General features: G+C 36.6%; 1 protein-coding gene across 1 annotated transcript in view; it reads left to right on the top strand.

Moving 5' to 3' along the window:
- The window catches only part of LOC106877943 (uncharacterized), an 80,549-nt gene that overhangs the window by 33,639 nt on the left and 20,730 nt on the right, over window positions 1–26,180 (top strand). Inside the window, exon 2 of the mRNA XM_014927023.3 lies at window positions 11,039–11,216. Within this exon, the coding sequence (XP_014782509.1) occupies window positions 11,039–11,216 (178 nt within the window). The remainder of the gene's footprint in view (window positions 1–11,038; window positions 11,217–26,180) is intronic.

Raw genomic sequence — 26,180 nt, 5'->3', positions numbered from 1 at the left:
CCCGCGAGAATTTCTGATCGGTACGCCTAACAAAAAATTATCTACAAATTTTTAGCAGTGCGGTTCGCCTGATTAAGAGCTATGTTTTATGCGGCCCACTTCTCGAAAACTTTCGCCCAACTTGAATTTAGATAAAAGCACAGGCACTTCTAGGCGAGAAGGTTAGTTGATTCCAATGACATGGTGTATGTATTGGCTTTCCTGTTCGTGATGATGGTGACGGTGATGTTGAGGATATTCTTGCTGGTGCCGGCGGATATTACTCATGTTGTTGCTGCTGTTTAATTTCAAGTCAATCTTCAACGACCCAAAATCCAAGATATTTCATTCAGCATTTAAAGTACACGAGTGAACCACCTTATTTCATGCAATTGCTTTTAATTTCAGATGGAGTTGCTTATAATGTACACATTATTGTTGCTGTTATTGCTGGTAATTAAGGAGTTACTGGACTGATAATGGTTGCATTCGTTTGATGTTGATGCTGAATGTAATGCTGTTAATGGTAGACAATGTAGTGGTTGATATATATATATATATATATATATATATACAGAAGATAGATAGATAGATAGATAGATAGATAGATAGATAGATAGATAGATAGATAGATAATATAGCAATTATAACTCAATAAAATATACGTGTATATGTGTGTGTTTATGTGCGTGTGTATGTGTATGTATCATGATAATAGTTTGTTTTCGAATTGTTGACTGTGCGTTGATCTTAGTCAAAATGCCAACAAGTGGCCTGTTGGCTAAGAAGAAAGTGTAGTTTTTAAATTCTTAAAATTTATTGAAGTTTCCGTAAGAGCAAAATTTAAGATCGTATCCCAAAATTGGTGGTCGTTCTTTACACGTAACCAAAGGGAGATGAACGTAACACGGGATATTGCTGTATATCGTTTCTGTATAATCCATAAGCAGAAATATTCGTTTGTAATATTAATACTTCAAGGTTAATATGAAATATTTTCATTTGATCTCGACTTGAAATTTCTTTCATGTTTCATTTTTGAGAAATCTTCTTATACATCGCTTACACAAGAAATATTCAGCAAATACGCATTGTCGTCTGCGTGCACATACATTCATATGCAGTCGCGGTTGGTTAGCTGGTTGGTGGTGGTACCTACACGAATATTTCGGTATGATTTAACGAAAGCAAATATAAAATCCTTCGGAAAATACAAAGAAAGAGGGAGTGAAAAGAATGACATGGCTGCATATTTTAAGACAATGTGGAGATTTAACAAATGTCTTTGTTTGAGGGAAGGAAAACCTTGAGCGTTGCAACCAAGATAAGCATTTTGGCCTTGGTACTTGTTATGACTATTGTAAATGCTGATCCGTAGTTTTCTTTTTTTTTTTTAAGTGCGAACTCCTAGGTCATTGAAAATAATATATTTACACATAGAAATCATTTAAAAACCTTCAAAGCAGGCCAATAGCTTAGTTCTTTACGTAACATTATTAAAAATTACTTTTGTGTAGAATCGTTTTACTATACTAAAGTATCTGACTTTCTTTCTAACAGATCCAAGTAATTTATATAATAAAAAGTACACTGAGGAAAGCCTTAATTTTAATTAATTTAATGATTGTCAGAAAATAAAGATTTTTAATGTATCTTTTGAACTCAATAGAATGTTCCAAAAAAGCTTTCCTTCAACTTATCTATAAATATCAAATCTTCTTAATTACTTTTCATTTAAAAATTGTTTAAATTCATAGATCATTTATAAACTTCCTAGAAAATGTTCGTAGGTTTTTACAAAATATATTATTCATTCCAGTGACTTTGTTGGTTCAAAGCATGTAAGGCGTAAGACGTAGTGAAATGGAGTGATGACAAGAAGTTTTGGAGCAGTCTTGTGTGCACTGTGGGGCTGGATGTAAATAAATGTGAAGGTTTTTTCTATGGGAATACAGCTTACGGTGTCATTTGGTTGAATAAATAACACACTGAAAGATTCTATTACCGTTAACACGGGATCAAGAATTCTGATTACGGTTTGCTATTGGTAGCGCTTGAGGTTGTGAGATGCAGTTAATGAAAGTATGTAAACATGTGGTGGATAACCTTGATTACGCAGCATTTGGACGATCGGCTTGATGAAGATATGGTTAAGGGCTTTTATTAAGGGGCTCTAAGTTTGAGTGTTTGTGTGTTGGTAAGGAATAAGAGTTGGTAGTGATAGTAACTAAAGCAGAATGGTAAAACTTACAGTTTCTGTTCCAGACAAATTATCAACATTGAAATCACCAACGACGATGATTTCCCAGAAGACTGATTAGTGAAATAACTAACTGATATAGCAGCCTTCTTAAGCGTTTCCCACGAGGTCATGCCGCTAGCCTATCTTCACAGTAAGCTAGGTTTCCACTGGGGTGTTACCCACGAGGCCATGCATCTAGGTTTACTCAATCCTATCTACCAGTGGGCTAAGTTTCCGCTGGGAAACTTTTCCGAAAAATCAAGACTCTTCTCAAATAAAGTACAGTGGGAAACGGTGCGTCACGAGATCGTATTATCCCCAGAATAGCAGCTTAGTCCGGATATTTGCAACGATGTGATTTCTGTCTAGGATATTCGAAGGGTAGGTGGCGGAATTGACCCTCGTGGTGTGGATACATACACACACACACATGCACATACACACACACATGCACACACACACACACATGCACACACACACACACATGCACACACACACACACATACATTGAATAACACATTTCAACAGACGTACCTAATAAAGGGCAAACTAGAAAAGAGTTCTTTGTTACTTGAATACCACATTCCTAACTCTAATTTCACTTAAGGTATGCTCACAGAATTTCATTTTTTCTTTAAACGGAATATTAACGTTCTTAACTTAAAGGAATACTTCTTCGTTTAAACCAGCAGTTAGATAGTTAACGTGTTTAAAACCTAATGAGTCGGATTAATTTCAGGTTCTGTAAATACTGACACGGGCCTGTGACCTGTACTTGACTTCAATGATCTAACTGTCACTATTGTTGTCAAGGGGATTAGCGTAAAGTCAAAAAGAGTGCAGACTTTCAGATCCAAACATACCGAACATGACACCTGTTGATTGAATAAATCAAGTTTTCTTTTGTGTGTATATCTATGTGTGTTATAGTTGTTTGTTTTGGATACACGCGTTTTACAGAGCTCGGCTTAGAAAATATTTTCTTCTAAGATTACTTTATGATAATTTGGGTTGAGCGTATTTTAACAACAAAGGTTTTCGGAATATTTGAACATCCTCACCATTATCCTGCTTTTAAAAAAGAAGATTCTTTCTAAGATATTTTTTATTGTATACACATATTTTTGAAAGCATTCATTTTGCTTGGTTTATTAGTGGTTCAGAATGGTCATCTTTTGCAGTAGCGGCGTAAGTTGTTAACCACAAAGACGGTAGCTGTGAATATGACCCCAATTTTTCAAAACACAAAAAGATTCTTAAAAACAGAAACAAAAATTCAACGACAAACAAAAAAATAACAGCTTCACTGACAAAGTTATTGTTTAAGTGAAAATGCAAACTTAAATGACCTCAACAAAAGCACTGACAAACACTATAACGATTCATCCTTTGCCAGTTTTGCACATCCGATGGAAATACTGCACATAGGTTAACTTTTTTACAAATTTATTTAGAAAAGGTCGAGTAGGAATTTCTTTATAATCGAGGACAAATACAGAATATAGGGAAAGTGTGCCACACCACTACAAGCTGGCACCGCAGGACATAGTGGAAAGAAATACAAGGACCATGGCAAAAGATACTGGCATGGCTGTTGACCTTTGACTGTGACACCATATGGACAGGTTGTGAGTCCATGGTTCATATACAACATGCGATCGTGTAGAGTCTGTATGAACGTCGAGGCTCTGATGACCCTCGAACACCACGGGGTTATCGCGGTGTAGTACAACACTGAAAAAGCAAAAAGTAAATATGTGCTTGTGCAGGACAGAAGATTTAGTTGCTGTATGTGTGGTAACATCAGCCACCTAAAGACACTCTGTTTAGAAGAGGAAAAGCAAAGGAGGGAGTAAAATACAAAAATTTTCTTTATCAATAACAATAATAGCTCTATCTTTTATATTCTTTACTATATTCACAAGGCCTGAAATGTGGAGAAAGGGGACATTCGATTACATTGACCCCAGTTCTCAACTGGTATTTATATCATTTACCTCGAAAGGATGAAAAGCAAAGTCAAGCTCGGCGGAATTTGAACTCTGAACGTAAAGACGGATGAAATGCTGCTGCTGCTGCTGCTGCTGCTGCTGCTGCTGCTGCTGCTGCTGCTGCTGCTGGGAAGAAGAAGAAGAAGAAGAAGAAGAAGAAGAAGAAGAAGAAGTGGAGGAGGAGGAGAAGAAGAAGAAGAAGAAGAAGAAGAAGAAGAAGAAGAAGTGGAGGAGGAGGAGGAGGAGAAGAAGAAGAAGAAGAAGAAGAAGAAGAAGAAGAAGAAGAAGAAGTGGAGGAGGAGGAGGGGAGGAGGAAGAGGAGGAGAAGAAGAAGAAGAAGAAGAAGAAGAAGAAGAAGAAGAAGAAGTGGAGGAGGAGGAGGAGGAGGAGGAGGAGGAAGAGGAGGAGAAGAAGAAGAAGAAGAAGAAGAAGAAGAAGAAGAAGAAGAAGTGGAGGAGGAGGAGGAGGAGAAGAAGAAGAAGAAGAAGAAGAAGAAGAAGAAGAAGAAGTGGAGGAGGAGGAGGGGAGGAGGAAGAGGAGGAGGAGAAGAAGAAGAAGAAGAAGAAGAAGAAGAAGAAGAAGAAAAAGAAGAAGTGGAGGAGGAGGAGGAGGAAGAGGAGGAGGAAGAGGAGGAGAAGAAGAAGAAGAAGAAGAAGAAGAAGAAGTGGAGGAGGAGGAGGAGGAGGAGAAGAAGAAGAAGAAGAAGAAGAAGAAGAAGAAGTGGAGGAGGAGGAGGGGAGGAGGAAGAGGAGGAGAAGAAGAAGAAGAAGAAGAAGAAGAAGAAGAAGAAGTGGAGGAGGAGGAGGAGGAGGAGGAGGAGGAGGAGGAGGAAGAGGAGGAGAAGAAGAAGAAGAAGAAGAAGAAGAAGAAGAAGAAGAAGAAGTGGAGGAGGAGGAGGAGGAGGAAGAGGAGGAGGAAGAGGAGAAGAAGAAGAAGAAGAAGAAGAAGAAGAAGAAGTGGAGGAGGAGGAGGAGGAGGAGGTGGAGGAGGAGGAGGGGGTGGAGGTGGAGGAGGAGGAGGAGGAGGATAAGAAGAAGAAGAGGAAGAGGAAGAATCAGCATTACTTGGAACTGCAAGAATTCTTAGAATTCTTGAAGCATGACCAGTAAACAAGTGTCACCTTAGTGTACTGGCTATGGACAGCTGATACTTTCCATCACACCCAGTAAAATAAGCTGTGAGTTTTAATCACATAATAATAGACTCTCCCGTCGAAGATGACGTATGTGTTCAACTTTTGTCAAATGACCTACACAAATAATTTGTTTATAGTGATCAGATGTTCTTGCCGCACATTAGCTCACTTTCTCCATCAAATTGACGTTGTCTGAACAGGTACACAGTGTACCACGCATCAGGTGTTGAAGTGAACGCAGAGCAACGTCAGAGGAAGTGTTTTGCTCAAGAACACAACGCACCAGACGGTCTGGGAATTGAAACCACGATCTGGCGATCGTGAATGCAACACCTGACCACTAGGCCATGCGTCCTCATAACAATAATAATGATGATGATGATGATTTCAAATTTTGGCACAAGGCCAGTAATTTCGGAGAAGGGGTATGTTGATTACATCGACCCCAGTGTTCAACTGGTTCTTATTTTGTCGGCCTCGACGGAATTTGATCTCAGAATGTAGCGACGAACGAAATACCGCTAAACATTTTGCCCGACGTGCTGATAATAATAATAATCCTTTCTACTATAGGCAAAAGGCCCGAAATTTACGGGGAGGGGACTAGTCGATTACATCGACCCCACTGTTTCACTGGTACTTAATTTATCTACTGCGAAAGGATGAAAGGCAAAGTAAACCTCGCTAATAATAATGATAATGGTTTCAAATTTTGCCACAAGGGCAGCCATTCTGGGGGAGGGGAATGAGTCGATTACATCGACCCCAGTGATCAACTGGTACTTATTTTATCGACCCCGAATGGATGAAAGGCAAAGTCGACCTCGATGCAATTTGAACTCAGCGAAATACCGCTAAGCATTTCGTCCAGCTACTTGAAATCCTCTGAGCAACGACGCTTGTCTACTCGTAGAACCTGAGTTTCATTTTGTGTACTAAATTTTTTTACCTATCTCAACATATAATAAGTTTTTGCCCCACGCTACATTTAATGCGTTGAGTGACAAAAATACTGCCCTCTGGGCGGTTTCCTGCTGGTTATTGAACGCTGTTTACAAATTTGATTCCCAATTTGTATAATTTTTCTATGTTACGTCCAATTTTCCTTTATTTTCTTTATTCGTCTAATAGCACTCATTCGCTCAGTATATTCAGGAAGAAGTTTTCTACAAATATTTTTCAGACGAGTTGTATTACGATTATATAAGAATTTAATGTAAAAAAAATAGTTGGGCGAAGATTTCACACATCATGATTTTGTTTCCTAAAAAAGTTTTAATGATGTAATTTCAGTTATATTAAAAGAAATAATGATGACGATGTCTGGCTGGTTATCATAATCTCATAGGATGGTAAGATTTGCTCCCTCGGTTACTGACTGTGGATGTTGTTGTTATTGCTGTTACTACTGCTGCTGCTACTGTGGTTGTTATATGCTATATTATTTTGCGGAGATGTTACCTTGACGTTAGGTAGCAACAAGTCACTTTGAATCTCAAGAATCTTCCTTGAGTTTCTTGTAAAATATAGGATTGCACTTTTATGCCGGTTGACAATGCGTGTCTAAATTCCGATATTCTACAGCCTCCGAATTAGCAGTTTGAGTGTTGTCTCAAATGCAACAATTCTCACAGAAACAATTGTCACCTTTGTCTTCCACGATCTCTTCATCTCTCTGGCTAAGACCTGATATTTCTCAAGTTTTTCAATTTCTTTGGTATCCACTCTGTTATGATATAGCATTGCAAAGTTTATGATCTTACACTGTCTGTCTCTTCTGTCCTTTATAATCATATCTGGTCCTCTTGCTTCAATAGTATGGGAAGTCTTTATGGTAAATCCCATAAAATCCTGTAATTCTTCTTCTTCTTCTTCTTCTTCTTCTTCTTCTTCTTCTTCTTCTTCTTCTTCTTCTTCTTCTTCTTCTTCTTCTTCTTCGTCGTCGTCGTTGTCATCAACTTCATCCCGAGGTAAGGTCTGATAGACCTAGAAAAGTTGATGAACCCAAAAGAGTTTATATTTCAAACAAAACATATAGAAATAATAAGGAAATAAGGAAAATCCTTTGTAGAATATCGCACAGTTTGATAAATAAAATAAATATATGCATTCATGAATGCTTGTATGTTTGTATCCAAGTCGGTAGCTAAAATTTTACACTGGATCACATCTTTCAATGGAGAAACTAATGATTCATATCTTAGATGGAATAATTCAATAATAACTTGGCTGAGTGACTCGTCATTCTCGGAACAACTAAAGATTGTTAGTAATTTTTTTTTAAGGCAATTGATCCTAATTATACGAAATTCATGTAATTTCATTTGTTATAAGTGTTAATAATCTGATAAAGGTTAAATACTGCTGATAGTGTTCAAATAAAAGTCAATCTCTAAACATTTAACATTTTGCCACATATCTCGTAGAAAAATTGTCCCTAGTCTTTCACACAAAAGGATCAGTATTAGCTGACTGAAGGATTATCTTGTGCATAAATGTGCTATGTAGGAGGAAGATTAGTTATTGGTGAGATTAATAAGTTGATATTTCAGTTTCTATACGCCCAATGTCTGCAAAAAGTTCAGAATATCTATCTAGTAATATTCATTTGGAAAATGTGATTTCATAACTTTCTGTAGTACAAAAGTTGGCATTTTTCTGTCTCATTTATTATATTCGTATTGTTTCTCTTGTGGTAGAATTTATCAGGATAATTTTTGTGGGATATTAGATTTTATAATCATATGTGTAGTAGTTTTTCTACCTAACTTATTAATAGAATGTCTTTGGTAAACTTTTTTAAATAATTGAAAGTAAATCCTAAATACGAAAGAATCTATGAATTTTTAGTATGATAGCATTAGCTGTTGCACATATACAAATTAATTAGCAAAGTATTTATTTTTCTTGTAACGGGCATAATATTTTATTAGTATAGTTGCGATGGGGTATATTTTGTATGATTTTTCTGAGATTTAGTTTTCATTGGTTTGGCAATGCGACCGCTTGTGAAAAGTTACAGGTGGCTGATCAGGATATTTTTATGTTATTTAAATATTTTATAGTAGGAAGTTTTAAAATGTTCTAGCGATGAGAAATTTGACTTCTTTATTGTAAGGGGAATTATACTACTCTGTTTTTCTTTACCTGTGATTAACTGGAAAGATAGTGAATTTTGATAGTATTTTATTTTTTCAGTAAAACCACTTCCTCCTTATTATAGTATTCAGTAGTTTCCATTTCTTTCTATTGAAAAAGATCTCGAGGTTCTTCGGAATATATTTGAGAAAGTTGTTAATACTGTTTATAATTATAATTTTTTTGTAGGGACAACGTATCGACTTAACTAAGTTAGAGGTATCCCTAAGAAATTACTTACTTTTAGCGTAACTCCTATGTAATTGTAAATCCTAGCATTTTGCGTTTGTGTCTGATACATGTTTCAAGTAGCATAATATATATATCGTTTGTTTATCTATGTTACTAGATGTATTTATTTTATTTTTTTGAATCTGAATTTGTGTTTTCATTGTTCTGCAACTTTGTATACAAACGTATTTGCGCATTCATTATTGACGAAGGTTTGTTTAATTTAGATAGATAGATAGATAGATAGATAGATAGATAGATAGATAGATAGATAGATAGACAGACAGACAGACAGACAGACAGACAGACAGACAGACAGACAGACAGAGTTAAACACACACATACAAACATACATACATACATACATACATACATACATACATACATACATACATACATGTATGATTGTATGTGTGTGAGCATGATTATGTCTTAATTGTGCTTTGGCGATCACGCCCAAGGCCATGCTGGAGCGCCGTTTCATCATTTGCGTCGTCTTTGTGATTATACAAAGATTCGATGTTTTTCTTTGTGACCTTTTGTAGATGGCTGATCTGGTAGTTATAAAAGAAATGTATCTTGATACTATTAAAATTTTCAGAGGAACTTCCGTTATACAACTGCCTCTCAGAGGACCTTTAAATGCCAAACAATTACAGTATACGTTGCTGGTATAAAAGTTTGAAAAACTGAATTTAAGAATTTGACAATACCACCCACTCTTTTATTCCTCTTTTGTATATACTCAAAGACCGAAGCAAGATTGATGAGGCGGCCAGGGACAGCCGTAAACTGAAAGTTTTATTTACCTGTTGAAATTTATCCATAGCTAATATGAGACCGTTGACCATGGATTAACCAGTGAATGAAAAAACATTTGTTGGATAGTCAGAGCTATCCAGATTTTTAATGGAGTTCTCTTATTGACTTTGGATGATATTTCCTCTTGTTTTTGGAAATTTTCGATACAAATAATTATTTGTATATTTTTTGTATTGTTTTCCATGTTTCTTTTCAACTGAAGATAGACACTTAGCTCTTCAGTCAAACACTCATCGAATTTTTCAAACTCCAATTGGAAAGGAAGATGAGGGCGAAGAAGGAGGTCTTCTCCTGGAGGATAGTGTTTTATTTACAATGATGACAATAATGGGAGTGATAGGTGTGTATGTGCCTGCTCTCAGCATGCTCCAGAAGATCAGAGAGTGACATTTATGTAAAAGCAGTTGTCTTTAGTGGTCAGAGTGATCCTGGATCTGTGGTATTCCTTCACTGGCCCTAGATGGACGTCTTCTTGTATAAAAATTACCGTATCATCATAACTTATTGGTATTCTATTCATATTTCATCACATTCCATTTTTTCTTCCTCCCCCATTCTATTTTTGTGGCATTTTATCTCAGTAACGTTGTTTTTGTTCGATACCCGTGTGACAAACAATAGAGAAATTATCCTCGTCATCATCGAGAAGCTATCCTCGAAAGTTTGGTCAGAGATAGTGAATGCCTACACCACCTCCGTCATATATTATTGCCTGATCGCTGTGCTTTGACCAAGTTCATGTCTGACTGGAGTGGAGCGTCTGTTCCGAAATACTCACAGAGCGACGAAGCCGTTTTGCATGCGCTCATACAGTATCCGAGAATTACTGACTTATGGAGTTATGTTGAGCATCTGTTGACCCTTGTAGGACAGAACGGATCCGGCTATCAGCTGAGTTCATGGTGAAGATCGTTCTGCTGCCTTCTTTGGCTGAGTAGGGCAAGCAGTCTTTATCTGTTTTGTGTCTTTGGCGAAAGAGATTGCATAGTGATCAATATTAATAGGACTGAAGACAGATACCTTCCACTCTAACCAAACCTTCATCAACTTCAAGATTCGCTCACATCCAACTTTCGACAAATTTACTGACTCCCGTCAAACTCGTTGAAAGCTGGATGAGAGTGGCGAGCTCGGTCCGAATGAATGAGCCTGAGATTGTTTGTAGATTGTAGAATGACAACTGAACGAGAGCACTTGCATTGGTGGTCAAAGTCATCGTAGTTTTTAGGAGTTTCCACGAGTAATCCTAAGACGTTTCACTTGTTTGAAAGTTTCGTTGTTATTTTCCTTTTTTAACACGCTTCTTATGTAATTTCACACTATACTGCACCATTCTTTACTGTCTTCGATTTTTTTAATTAGCCCATGTAATTAATACAGGAAGTGTTATTATTGTTGTTATTTTTTTTTTTTATATTATTATTATTGCTTTTTGTTGTTGTTGTTGCCGTTATTATTATTATCATCATTATTATCATTATTATTATTATTAATCTACAGAACGCTGTGGAGAGATAATAAATACCGCATATATCATCGGTGGTCAGCCTAGCATGCCAGGACGATGGCCTTGGCAAGTGTCATTACAAATAATATCAGCTGGTCAACCGTGGCACAGATGTGGAGGAGTTCTAGTTCATCCACTGTGGATAGTCACTGCTGCTCATTGTGTGGAAGGGTAAGCATATATTACGATTTAGTTTCCGAGGTTTGAGATTGGGGTGTTTTATTTTTGAAATTTCAAAAACAAAATTCTGTTCAATCTGCTTCTATCTACAGAGACGTTTGCTTAAACTTTTATGTGACAAATTTAATGCTCGATGTCTTCAAGAAGGTCCGAGATTACAACAAAATTGTTGCTCCTGATTTGGTGATATTTATGCAGTCTGTAATAAATCTAAACATTTATGCAGCGAACACTTGGACAAATGTTGCTATACATTTCTAGCAGTTACATGGATCCCAGAAATCGCAACACCAATCCTTTTAGCGTCAAGGAAACAAGAATAAAATATGTTGGTATATTGATAAAAGTTTCGATAGTGGTAGTAAATACAAAGAAAAAAAAACAAAGACCCTGACAAATTATTTTAAGAATGTTTATTATCAAAACGCTCATTATCGAAATGTTTATTATTGAAACGTTTATTAACAAGCAACATGAGGGTGGAAGAGGTGACAGAGACAATACAGCATAAGATCCTTTACTGAATAGTTTCATTAAAGTATATTCTTTCAATCTTTTACTGGCTCCAATTATTGGATTGTGGTTATATTGGAACACATCTGTCTAAATAGAATACTATCGTTTACTATGATCACAGTACTTATATTACTGATTGGTATCTATTTCATTGACATCTACAAGATGAAAAGCAAAGTGAAAGTAGGAGGGATTTGAACTCAGAACATAAAAGGATGCAACCAAATGCCGTAGGTTATTGTGTCTGATGCCCAACTGATTCAGCCATCCGTCTGACATTGTTCTGAATTTAAATCTCACCAAGCTTGACTGTGTCGATTATCCTTCGGATGTCGATAAAATAAAGTACCAGTAATATTCTAGTTCTCCCTTGCATCTTCTTTTGTGCCAAGAATAAAATAATATATAAATCAATATGGTTTCAAAAAAAAAATGATCACCGCAGTATTGAATAGGATACGAATTTGCAAGTCATGAAGCCATCTCTTTCATTTCGTTGTCATTATTCTTTAATTCTAAGGTTGCCAGCTGGCAGAGTTAGTATTGCACTGGACAAAATGCTTAGCAGTATTTCTTCCGTCTTTACGTTCTGAATTCAAATGTCGTTGAGGTCGACTTTGCCATGTATCCTTTCGAGATCGATAAAATAAATACCAGTGGAGCATTTGGGTCAATGTAATTGACTAATCCCTCCCTATAAAATCTCAGGCCTTGCACCTATAATAGAAAGCATTGTACCTCAATTTTTGAACTGCAAATTAACAAGTAAAACAGTAAATAAATGCAAAAGTTGACGTTTGAATGTTTTATCTCTGAAATTAAGAACTTTGATTCATCAACAGAAATTCTTTTCGATCAAACTTGCATTCCTATGAAACTCTGAATACCTATGTAGTCATACTAATTATCAGACATCGACATCTCGATCAAAATGCATCCCTTCCTTTACAAATTACTCAGGCGTTTCACGTTGTCATTATATTATAAACGAATCTCTGACATTTATAAGCATTCAATTAACTTTTTCTTCTTACCAGAGACATTGATAGAAGATAAATGTAAATAGACGAAGCAAATTTTATGTGGACTTAAAGCATGCTATGAAAATGCAAATAAACCAGTTGTTTAGTATTATTGTTTATGGTTGTTTTGGAATGTCACCGAGGAACATGAGTAAAAATTCATGCAAGATTCCAGTCTTTACAGACGCATACAAATTACTCCAATTAAGTGTATGTACTTTAGGTGAACGACTAGTGATTGTTGTTTAAGTCAGCAGTACTATTTCCTTGCGCTATACATACAAACATGCACACACAGACGCACATACATCATAAATATACATACAAACATGCACACACAGACGCACATACATCATAAATATGCATACACACAGAAATGTATCAAACATACACACACGAGCAACCACAGATTATTTGTTTGTAGTGATCAAATATCTCTGTACACATAAGTTCACTCTCTGCATCAAATCGACCTTATCTGTACAGGTGCTCGTGTGCCACATATCAGATGACGAAATGATCGCAGAGCAACATAAAATGAAGTGCTTTGCTCAAGAACACAATGCAACGCCTGGTCTCTAAATCGAACCCACGATCTCGCAATCGTGAGTGCAACACCCTAACCACTAAGCCATGTGCCTTCACACACACGCACGCACGCGTGTATGTGTGTGCATCCATAGTGCTCTTAGTTCCATGTTTTGCCGTGTCGTTTCATGTAGAAATTCAGACCTATCCAGGATTTGAAGATCCTTTGCAAGGGCGCTATTCTGGTCTCCGTCATTATTGGGGTAGACTGGGCTCGGCTCTACGCCCGGTTCTTTTCTCTTTCTGGGTGTTGATCCTGGGTGCCTCAAAGTCAGCGATGGCGTAGTAGTGACAGCTTCTGCACTGAGTTTTATTCAGTGCTATTTATTTCCATGTCTTCAGGTTCATCTTGCAGGTTTTAAGCAGGTCTTTATAATGTCCTTATATCGGAGCAGCGGGCAGTCTTGGTGCCTGGCACAGAGCAAAGCTGATCATAGAGGCGAGGGGATTTGGGTGAGAGTCTTCTATTCGAACCACATGGCCAAACCATCACAGAGGCACTTTGATAACGAAATTCTCTGTACCTAGAATGTCACATCTTGCAAGAACCTCTGTGTTGGGGACTTTGTCCTGCCAATTGACGCTGCAAATTGGACGAAAATAGCGGAAATGGAAAGAGTCAAGACATTTAATATGGCGCATGTAGAATATTCCTGCCTCAAAGCCATATAGAAGAGAAGTAAACACTACTTCTTCATACACTTTTACCTTTGTGGCCAAATAGATTCCATGATCTCTCCACAGTCTGTACAGGAGTCGACCGAAAGTTGAACTTGTCTTAGACAATCGCTAGGTGATCTCTCCATCCGGTTGGGTATTGTTTGACAGGATGCTTCACAAGTAGCAGAATTTTGGCTCAGAAATTTGTCTACCGTAGCAATAGGATCCAGTTTTGGGTGAGCAGGGGCTGGATTGTGCAAGACCTCAGTCTCCCTCAAGCTGCTTGTTGGGCCGAAGAATTTGGTAGCATCAGAGAATGTGTGTTTTATTAACGGTGGTAAAAAAGATTTAAATAGATTTCGCATCCCTTGAAATGAGTTAATATGTGCATTCAGCGAACGGTGAAGAAAACAAACACCTTCTCTCACGCATGCTAATATTGCTGTATTTTGCTATATATTTCTCCTTAAAGAAGAAATGTAGCTGATAATAGCTGGCGAAATGATTACGTGAACTCAGTTAAATGTTTTAGAGTGAAATTCAGAATGACAAATGAAACACAGAAAGAAATTGTATCCGATTAAATTTCAAGATTGAGAGGAATATTGGAGTAAGATACAAAATAAGTAGAATTCATCTGTGTTGGGTGAGTGTGAGTAAATGGTTTAACGTTATTTACCTAACTCAACAATTGAAAAGGCAAAACTCAAGTCTGCTGCTGCTGTTTCTAACTGAACTCATCATGAGAAACTCAAGTTTCTAAGTTCTATTCTATATGTACAGTTAGTGGGTTAGTCGACAAATGACTTTGCTACAAACTCCTCCTTAGTGGAGTCGATAGTAAAATACAGACCGACGAAATACAGCCACGTTATTTTTAGTTTTCTATCCGTTTATCGTTTGTCTATATTCAGTCCCTACAACTTGGTCTAATAATTATCCTTCTGTGTTGGCATCCATATTTATAATGCTTCACAGCCTTAATACGTATGTTGTAATAGTAGTCTCCGAGTGACTTCCCCACCCACTTAATTGACAGGAGAAATAGCACCATGTTTTATTGTGTTGATGTTGATGTTATCTCCGTTCTTGTTCAGAGAGCATCAGGTGATGAGATCGTTCCAATATACCAACGGCATTTAGTAATGTTTCAGAAAGAAAACCGGATAAACTGTATTTATTTTTTATAATTCATTTTAAATATTTTATTTGTTATCTGCACCCCTCATGAGCAGCTATGGAAATATGTTTGTCTTTGTGTTGGAAACATGATTTTGTGGTTAACAAGCACGCTCTACAGATCTGCTTTCAATCACACTCACCTGAAGACGTGGAGGTATACAGCTATTATTGGATAATATTAATGTAATAATGTGTACAATATGAGAAACACTCAGCAATTACCAGCTTATATTATGCACAGAAACAATTGTAGTGATTTGGATTAAAATCTGTTCACTTCAGCTTCTTGTACTAAAATTCTTTTGTATGAATTCTGAGGATATTAACGGATTTCCACATGTATATCCAGTAAAAAAAGAATTCCTGCTGTATGATAGCGTATGGTAGCTGATATCCATAGAGGAGCTTTGGAAAGCACGCAATAAAGTTATTACTCAGATGATATTAAATCATATATATGTATATGTATATATATATATATATATATATAGAGAGAGAGAGAGAGAGAGAGAGAGGAGGATAAAGAGAGAGAGAGAGAGAGGAGGATAAAGAGAGAGAGAAAGAGAGGGATATGTGTATATGTATATATACACATGAGTGTGTGTGTGTCTTTGTGTGTGTGTCTTTGTGTGTGTGTCTTTGTGTGTGTGTCTTTGTGTGTGTGTCTTTGTGTGTGTGTCTTTGTGTTTGTACTTGTTCCCCACCACCGCTTGACAACAGGTAGTGGTTTGTTTACGTCCCCGTAAGTTAACGATTCTTCGAAAAGAGACTGATAGAATAAGTACCGGGTTTTAAAAAGTAAGTAATGGGATCAATTCGTTCAACTAAAACCTTTCAAGGATGCATCGTTCAATAACTGAAACAAGCAAAGGATAAATGGTGTAATAAGCTGCTTGTTAACCACAATCACACCAACGACAACAACAATAACAGCGGCAATTATAAATCGGAATATAAAGATAAATATCAACTGGCATCGACGAGCTATATATGAAACACTAAAGCTACGTGCTTAAGTTTAGGGAATGGTTAGGTCCAATAACTAAGGGATAATGAGTCAAATGTTCGTTTATAACAAGTTGGTGCCAAGATAAGTAGACACCCGTTTTAAGATAGTATCCAGAACTAAAGTTATATGGCTTGATATTACATGTATATACATTAAAATGATTGGGAAGGGTGTTCAAATAGTGTTAGTAAAAGAAAAGTGGCAGTAATTGAAAACATTTTGCTAAAGGTTGGGTTGATAACTATGCAGTGATGCGTCAAATATTCCCTCATAGCATGTTGGTGCTTTGGTAAGTAGTCATTCGCATCAAACTAGTACCGGAACAAATTACTCTAGCTTGATATTACGTGTAGGTTCTATTGCGATTTACGGTCGTAAAAAAGTGAGAGTAAATTCTCCTATGTAAAATTAAGGTAAATTGCGATAGAAACCGAAAGTGACGATAACATGACATTTCATGAAAAGAACAAAAAGAACTCCCTCATTATGCTATTTACAGAGTACATTTTAGTGATGTGTTAAGTATTTCAGAAATAGTAGCTTAGGTACACTGTTCCAACATACTATACCCTGTAACGAATACTACTGAACAAGCAATTTAATGCCTTGCATGTCGATGCATAATAGCCAGCACAGTTATATATAAGCAATGCAATAATCCTGCACGATTAATAAACTGTAGAGAGAGAATTGACAGGAATCGGTGGCGTTGTTCTTGGTGATTCAGTCGGATTATACGAGCCAATTCCTTCCTTGAAAAAATATCCTTTTGACTCTGTCAAGAGTAATTCAGCTCATGTATATGTGGGTTAGAGACTTTCCACAGAACGAAATTATGTACGTTCTATAAATTAGTTATGTCACATACATTGTTTACGTGATATTATAGGATGTCACTATCGTTACTTCCGGTTTTTATCGCAGTTTTTAATATCATTATTTTTAGGACAATTTACTTTCGCGTTGTTTTACGACGGTAAGCTGCATGTTAACTTTACGTGTACGTACGTTTAAAAGAGAGGCGTTGACTCGTAGTAAGATGGACGTTGAAAATATATTATTAAAAGAAAAAGGGTGTTAGTTGAAAAAGTGTGAAGATCCCCGATGTAGAGGCTGCTAACGAGGGAAGCTCGCGGCAGCGGCAGCCATCGCCGTGATTTAGTAGTAGTAGTAGTAGTAGTAGTAGTAGTAGTAGTAGTAGTAGTAGTAGTAGTAGTAGTAGTAATAGTAGTAGTAGTTGAGGTAACTTGTAGGAACTTCTGGAGTTGCAGCTGCTACTGTTAATTTTAGTAACCAAAGACACCAGAAATCTGTCTGTTTCTATTTCTAGTTATTTAATCTTGGTCTTTAATCTTCTACAATATCGAAATTTCTTTTATTTGGTCCGTTCACAATACTATGCCGTTTTAAATATAATCTCTGCTTATGATAACGCAAATGCTGCTGCTGCTGCTGAGGAGGAGGAGGAGGAGGAGGAGGAGGAGGAGGAGGAGGAGGAGGAGGAGGAGGAGGAGGATAGTAAGTACAAGGCAGTGTCTCTCATGGCTTCTGGCCTTAACTGCTTAGAAGTGTTAACATGTAAATGTATTCGTCTTGGTCTAAAAGATGGGCTGCAGCAAATATTCTGCTCAATACCGCAGATTTGCTGTCAGCTCCTTGACTTTAATCAGTTGAGCATGTCCCTACACATTCTTCAATTAAGCACTTTCCACGGTTCTGTCTAATCTTACCCTAATGATATTAGTTCGTAATGCCTGGCTTTGAACAGCCATGAGTCCTTCCGTTCTTTTTTGAGTTCTCTATTCTTCAAGCAGAACCAAGGTTCATTTGCTGCAACTTTCAGCATTTGTCTGAGTTGCTGACCGTGGAGCGCTTTTCTCCAGATGTTTCTTTCTCAATCCTGTTTTCTTCTTTCTCTTCTCCACTGGCAGATAAAATCAATCTTTCTGTGCTATTTTTCATATACTCTTCTATACCCCGTTCTGCCATCTCCATGCAGTGTTCTTTTTATATCAGTCATCTCCCTTCCTTCATTCCGTGGTAGGTATAACCTATCAACAACGTTTCTATGATGTAATGACCTACACATGGTTATTGTCTTTCCGACTTAAAGGTTTATGCTTCTTAGGTCTTCTCTAGTTCAGTTAAGGAAAGTAGCACAATATCTTATTAGAAACATCGCCCATGTTTTTACTGCAGAGATGATTTTAACTTCATCCAGTTTTAAGCTAAGCACCCTTTTAACTGTCCTAAAATATTCATTTCTCACCTCCTGCTTCATTTCTTGACAGGGAATTCTATCTACCTCTGATACACCAAAGTATTTGTAACTGTCACCTTTATTCATTGTTTAATTGATGCCTTCTGACTTGGATATTTTCCTCTTCTTATTACTAGCATCACACATTTATCAATTCCAAACTTCATACCAATGTCGTCACTCGCAATTCTAAGTCTCTAGTTCTTCCTCACTTTTGGCAAATAATTCCAAGCCGTCCATAAACAGTGGGTAGTTTATTTTCTTACCACTGCTAAATTTGTTGCATCATTTAGTCTCTCTCAAGGTTAATCTGAGAAGGATGAGACCAACCACAAGAATATTCCTCTACTTATGCTGACTTCAGTCAACTCATCTTCACTAGATGTCAGCACAGTTTTCCATTTTACCATACTGTTTTGTAAGAGCCGAATAACATTCTCTATCGTCCCAAATATAGTGAGACATTCTTGGGTCCATGAGTGTAGCACATTACCGTATGGTAATCAATCCATGCCGTTGCTAGGTTTTCCTTTCTGCTTTTGACTTCTCGGAAGGCATGTTGATCTATATTTAATAGGTTGTTTGTCCTTCTGGAACCTTTTCTACACCCTTTTTGCTCTTCTGGCAGTAGACAGCCCTTCTCAAGATATCTATACACATCCTTTGCAATAACAACTATCAACAACTTTCGCATCAGTTGAAGATAAGCTATTCATCGATAGTTACTTGTTACATTTCCTTCCTTTTGATATTTCACTCTCAACACCGCCCTGCCTTTCATCATCTGTTCGGGAACAACACCTATGTCAGTACAACATTCTGTCGTGAATTGAGGTAAAACTTTTTAGCCAAAATCCCTGGACCAAATCTGGTTCGGGATATATCCAGTTTGACATCCTTTTCAAGACATTTTTCAACTTTTTCTCTTGTGATCTCTACGTTTCTTTGTTTTGGTTAACTACATTATTTGCCTCGTGGTCGATAAATCAAGTACCAGTTAAACACTGGGGTCCTGATGATTGACTAGCCCTCCTCCCCCCAAATTTCGGGCTTTGTGCTTTGGTGGAAAGGATTGTTATTACCTCCGCCTAAGCGAAAGCGAAGGTATTGTTTTCAGTCGTGATTGCTTGTTTTTTGTCCGTGGACAAGATATCTCAAGAACCGCGGGATGGATTCGGATGAAACTTTCAGTGATGTTTGGCCTCGTGACGGGTACGAACTGATTAGATTTGGGGATTGATCTGGTACCGGACAAGAATTCTGGATTATTTGTTATATTTACTTTACATGATTACGGTCTTACGTTGACTTTCATGTCTTTCTCAATTATCTCCCTTTAGGCTGTTTCCAAAGTTTTATTTTCGCTTCTTTATTATTAATTTTACTCGCGTCTCTATCTTAGTACTTGCATAAATACATTTTATCGTGGGAAAATTTATCGAGTCAAAACTTCACCAGATCTTTTGCAGCTTCAATACAGCTAAATTTTAATGACTTGTCTAATTTAACCCTTTAGCATTCAGATTACTCTCAAACATAATGCTTATTCATTTACATCGTTTTAAATTAATCATCCATTATTTCGTAGCTTTGCGATTTTGATGACGTGATTGTTTATTTTTAGGATGACATCGTATGGTAGGTGTGAGAGGTTGGGTCTGGTTATCATGAACATAAATCGAGTAGACTATCTGGGCCAAATATGGCCGGTTTAAATCTTCACCTGATCATATCGAGCAAAAGCTTCACTGGATCTTTTCTCACCTTTTTTTGGAATCCACAGATTTTTCACTATTCCGGGAGGAATGGGGTCTTTTTATCTTTTTAAAATATATCGTTTCTCAACACTTCTGATCTTGTTTGCCACCTTTCTACCTTGATATTGATCTGTACAATTTTAAAGTCATTTCAATGGAAAATATATACAATTTTTACTGCTTGCAAATTCTAATTTCAAAGAAATATTTCATTTGGTTCATGAAATAAAAGAACTTTTTCTTCTTGGAGAATGAACTCAAAAATAGAGAAACTGACTATTAGTACATGTTTCATATATTTCGCATGGAAGAAAAGGGTTTAATCAATAACAAAATTGTTACTCAGAAGCATCTTTTCTAAAACCAAAATGGAGACTCCTTTATTACCGAAACATATAAATGTTAAAAGAACAGCAAGACTGTTAATTATTTTCATAATTTATCATACAATTTCTGAATAGATTAAATACAATTCCTCAACCAATATCCAGCTTTTTTTTTACTCTCTATACTTCTATTCCTTCTCGTTTGTCACACAGTCCAAATTTTGCTGGTTGTAAGAAAGAACTAAAGGCGTTATAGGCTTGTCTGATTTTTGCGCCGCAGACTAATGGACTAAGTAAAATAGAAACACTCTCGGTAGTATCCTGGTTGCAAATATGTGCCATTTGTGGGGGTAGACCCCTAGAGAGCTGAGTCTATAACCCCAAAAGCCATGCGGATACACGTACAGAAATTCGTATTTCTTAATACAGAAAATAAAAGAGTATTTCATTCTACCTAAAGAAGTATATGGCTCAACTAAAAGATTACAAGAATGATTGTTTCCAATACGGGCTGGGAAATAGCCAGGTGGGTTTTGTTTTTTTTCTTCGCCTAATTTTATGTTTAATTCTTCCTTTGATTCTACAGTGAAAACAATGTTCTAATTTGGTAATCACACCTTTCCTGGTATTTCTAGTGATTCTTCTGGTCTATGAGTCACCAAAACCTTGAACAGAAAACCTTTGAACAAAAAGAATGTGCTGATAGATATATTTTAACCTCGGGTGATTTATTCAAGGCTAAATTTGTCTTATTTTGGTCTCAACAAAGCTCGACTTAAATAATTTAAACAAAATAAACTATTAAAAAAAACTGTGCAACACTCCCTTTACTATCTTTTCTGTTTATTCTAATCTCAAGGCAGCTGATACAATCACTCTCTAATCTTTTCTTTCACTTCACTTTGTTATTATTATTATTATTATTATTATTATTATTATCATCATTATTATTATTATTATTATTTCTTTTTCTGATGCTCGTTTTCTTTATATCTCCGTTCCTCTCCCTTACTAAAAATATCCCTGGCATCTAATCTTAGCGCACATAGAAAATGTCCGCCAAAAAAGTATTTGCTACTTTAAGTCGTTTGTCAAAAATGTCTCAAGGTTGATCTGTCACCGTACATGAAATTCTCTGACTAGAAAATCGATAACCCGCGATTTTGCCAACTCAAATAAACCCGTTAGATTCACTAGCTGCTCTATAATTATTCCCTCTCGTACACACGCATTTATACATACATACATACATACATACATACATACATACATACATACATACATACACACATACATACATACATACATACATACATACATACATACATACATACATACATATACACACATATACGTACTCATACAAACACATAAACGTATACATATGTACATATACACTTTCAGACATTATAGCATACATTAACCCGTATATTGACTCTTACTTTCAAGGATACGCTCTTGCAAGCCGCGAACAAGAAATAACAAAATACCTGATACACAACAGGATAGGGATGAAGGTAAAACACCCAGATGTGATAATTGATTCGGATATTGAAGAATAAACATCATAAACAGCTGTTAAAAATGTTATCACACAGCTTTCTATCAATGTGGTGTGATGCAGCAGCTATAACATTCGCCCCAATAGCACAGTAGTAGAAGTCAGTTGTCCAACGAAATCTGCAGGTATTACACCCGAACTATAACTTCACACACACATACACACACACTCATACATATATATATATATATATATATATATATATATATATATATATATATATATATATATATATATATATATATATATACATATAAGGTTTGTAAGTAGTTAGCTAGACAGAGATAGAGATGTGTATGTGTATACCAGCTATTATTGAGGCATATGAGATGCTAAGCTTCACAAAATCAGAAACACTATAGTTAATTAGGAAATTGCAATTACAAGCAGTTACTGAAATGTTGAAAATATGTAAAATATTCAGAATGTTTTAGCCCGTAGTGCATATATATATATATATATATATATATATATATATATATATATATATACATGCGTGTAAACCACAAATGCAACGACAGGATAGTCACGGCTAGAATGCCTTTAATTGTAGATTTGCTCGATCAGAGATGGCTTGAGGTCAAACAATAACATACATATTCGTACAAACAGAGATGTATACCAAGAGATATAAATATACCCACGTTTATATACATAGGTGTAGGAATGGCTGTGTGGTAAGAAGCTTGCTTCCCAACCACATAGTTCCGGGTTCAGTCCCACTGCGTGGCACCTTGGGCAAGTGTCTTCTACTATAGCCTCAGGCCGATCAAAGACTTGTGAGTGGATTTGATGGACGGAAAGTGAAGGAAGCCCCTCATATATGTGTGTGTGTGTTTGTGTGTGTGTGTGTGTGTGTGTGTGTGTCTGCTTGTCCCCCATCACCACTTGACAACCGATGCTGGTGTATTTACGTCCCCATCTTCTAGCGGTTCGGCAAAAGAAACCGATAGAATAAGTGTCAGGCTTAAAAATAAATACTGGGGTCGATTCATTCGACTAAAAATTCAAGGCAGTACCCCAGCTTGGCCGCAGGCCAATGTCTGAAACAAAGATAAAAGGTAAAAGGTATATAAATACACACACAGACACACACACATACATACGTACATGTACATACTCTTTCAAACAAGTTCTCACACGTTCCAAAATTACGCATGCAAATTAGAATGCATGCATACATACATACATACATACATACATACATACATACATACATACATACATACAGACATAGATACATATATACATACATGTTTATACTAGCAAGAATAAATAGGCACATAAAACATACAAACACCAATACACGTGTACAGCAAATATATTCACACCTCCACATATACATACACCAACTAAGTTTAGCCTTCCAAAAATGTTTTAAAAAATCTGTCATTGATTTACGTTGAAGTGACAAAGAACTATCACGTGTCCTTCTGCCATTGACTGGATAGAGTGTGGTACAGGGGTGAAGAAGGGTTTTTTTGTGAAATCAGGCCAAACATGAGGATTTTGCTAAGCTAGTTCATGGCCACAATAAAATAAAACCAACACACATTTACACACTCACGCAGCGGCTTTCGGCTTCGCTGTTTCCATTTCAAAAATTAAAGCACATTCATGTAATCTGAATTGTAGATTAACATATACAATTTTAGCCTCGCTGCGTCTTTTCCAGCTTTTTAACCCTTTTACTGGAAAAATCAGATATATCCAGTCAAAATTTCACTACCCTTAACTGGGGAAAGTAGTCTTATATACCAATCTATCTTTTGTAAAAGAATGTCATATCTTTTACTTGTTTCAGTCATTGGACTGCAGCCATGCTGGGGCACCGCCTTCGAGGACTTAGTCGATCGAATCACGCTCAGTTCTCATTTTAAACTTGATACTTATTCTATCTCCCTCGTTCTGCATAGCTGCTAAGTTACAGGAACATAAACAAACCAACACCGGTGGTCAAGCAGTGATGGAAGACAAACACAAACATAAAGTCACACACACACACACACACACACACACACACACACACACACATATATATATATATATATATATATATATATATGTACATACGACGGACTTCTTTCAGTTTCCGTCTAATAAATCCACTTGCAAGGCACTGGTAAGCCCTGGGTTGTAATAGAAGACAGTTGCCCAAAGTGCCACGAAGTATGATTGGGTCTGGAACTACGTGGTTGGGAAGCAAACTTCTTACCACACAGCCACGCCAGATATGTCTTAGGCAACGTATCTTGCTGAAAATACCAATTCTATTGTTTTTCGGTAGATATTTTAACATCCTTAGTGGAGTAACCACGAAATTTAATTTTGCAGTTAAAGAGTTAACAAATACAAACAAATATTATTTTTCCCTAGGTAGAAAAATTAAATTAAGATTTACATGACTATTGTTGTTTTTGCAGACGACCAGTAGCGACATAACAACCGAATCTTACTGACTATGATATATAGAACTTCAGTGCCATTTCTTGAAAAATGAGTAATTGTGATAGAAGCAGTATTTATAGTAAAAGGCAATCTTGATGCCCAAGTTAACGTGAATGTTTTGTTAGAACACCGAATATTGCGTTAGTTACATTATGAGAACCTCTCATATGGACTTGTGGTAGATAAAAGCATTTTTATTTATACCACTGACCAGCGAGAACCATCTGCTACAGCCACCGTAACTGCCGGAGCACCTGATTTTGCCTTGCTTTGGGCTCCTCGATTGAAGACTTCCGGCAGTGACATAACAGCCGAATCTCACTCTGCAGTATCTCTTCAGGTGTTGATGTCACAAATAACCATGGGCTTATTAAGAAATAATTAATAGCGACAGAAGCAGTGTTACTACCAAGAGACAATCTTTATGTCTGAGACTCATCAGATAACAAGTACTCATTTTATCTGCTCACCGAGTGGTTGATGGCTTATAGTTATTTATATCAGGCACAATCCAAATGTCAACTAAGGTAGATATACCCTTCTTTGCATAACAGTGCATTCACTGAAAACGTAGTTAATTAATTAATTAATTAATCAATGACGCACTACACAGTATTTATCGGATAATCTGAAATTTTAATTATGCTGATATATTTGTTATTATACATTGTCAAATATCTCAAATGAGACTAGGATTAAGAAAAAAAAGTGGAACAGTCAAGTCAAGGCCGTCTTAACAACGTAATAGACCCCTGGCATGGGAGCCTATAGATATTTTTACTTATAGAGAGCCACAGCATGTGTGTGTGTATGTCTTTGTGTTTGATCTTACCACCGCCTGACAACCGGTGTTGGTTTGTTTACGTCGGTGTAATCTAACAGTTCAGCAAAAGGAGACCGATATAGTAAGTACCAAGCTTTACAAAAAAGTAAACACTGGTGTCGATTTGTTCAGCTAAACACTTTAAGGCGGTGCCTCAGTATGACCGCAGTCCAATGAGTGAAACAAATAAAAGATAAAGATAAAGAGAGAGATAGATAGATAGATAGATAGATAGATAGATACATACATACATACATACATACATACATACATACATACATACACACACACACACATACATACATACATACATACATACATACATACACACACACACACACACATACATACATACATACATACATACATACATACATACATACATACATACATACATACGTATGTACGTACGTACGTACAGTACACGAACGGGATGCCGAATGCACTTTTGCCGGAGGGCAAGAAGCCGAAGCCAAGAAGCCAAACGGACACAATGCCGAACGGACAAGATGCCGAAAAGACATACAAAAATTAGAATATATAATGATCATTTTATTCCTACAAGATGAACATTTGACAGACTAAAATTGTCATTAAACTATGTAGGTGGGAATGTTTTCTTTTTTACATTATTGTGTCTGCTCGGCTTTATGTCCGTTCGGCATTGTGTCCGTTCGGCCTTATATCCGTTCGGCATTGTGTCCGTTCGACTTCTTGTCCTTCGGCAAGAGTGCATTCTGCTTCCTGTCCGCGCACGAAATAAATATAATTAGAAGCATTTCACTGCTATGGAAAGTCAGTGA

This window comes from Octopus bimaculoides, chromosome 2 (genome assembly GCF_046866305.1).
Source record: "Octopus bimaculoides isolate indiv1 chromosome 2, ASM4686630v1, whole genome shotgun sequence".
Classification (NCBI taxonomy): domain Eukaryota; kingdom Metazoa; phylum Mollusca; class Cephalopoda; order Octopoda; family Octopodidae; genus Octopus; species Octopus bimaculoides.
This window is presented reverse-complemented; position numbering and strand designations above follow the sequence as displayed.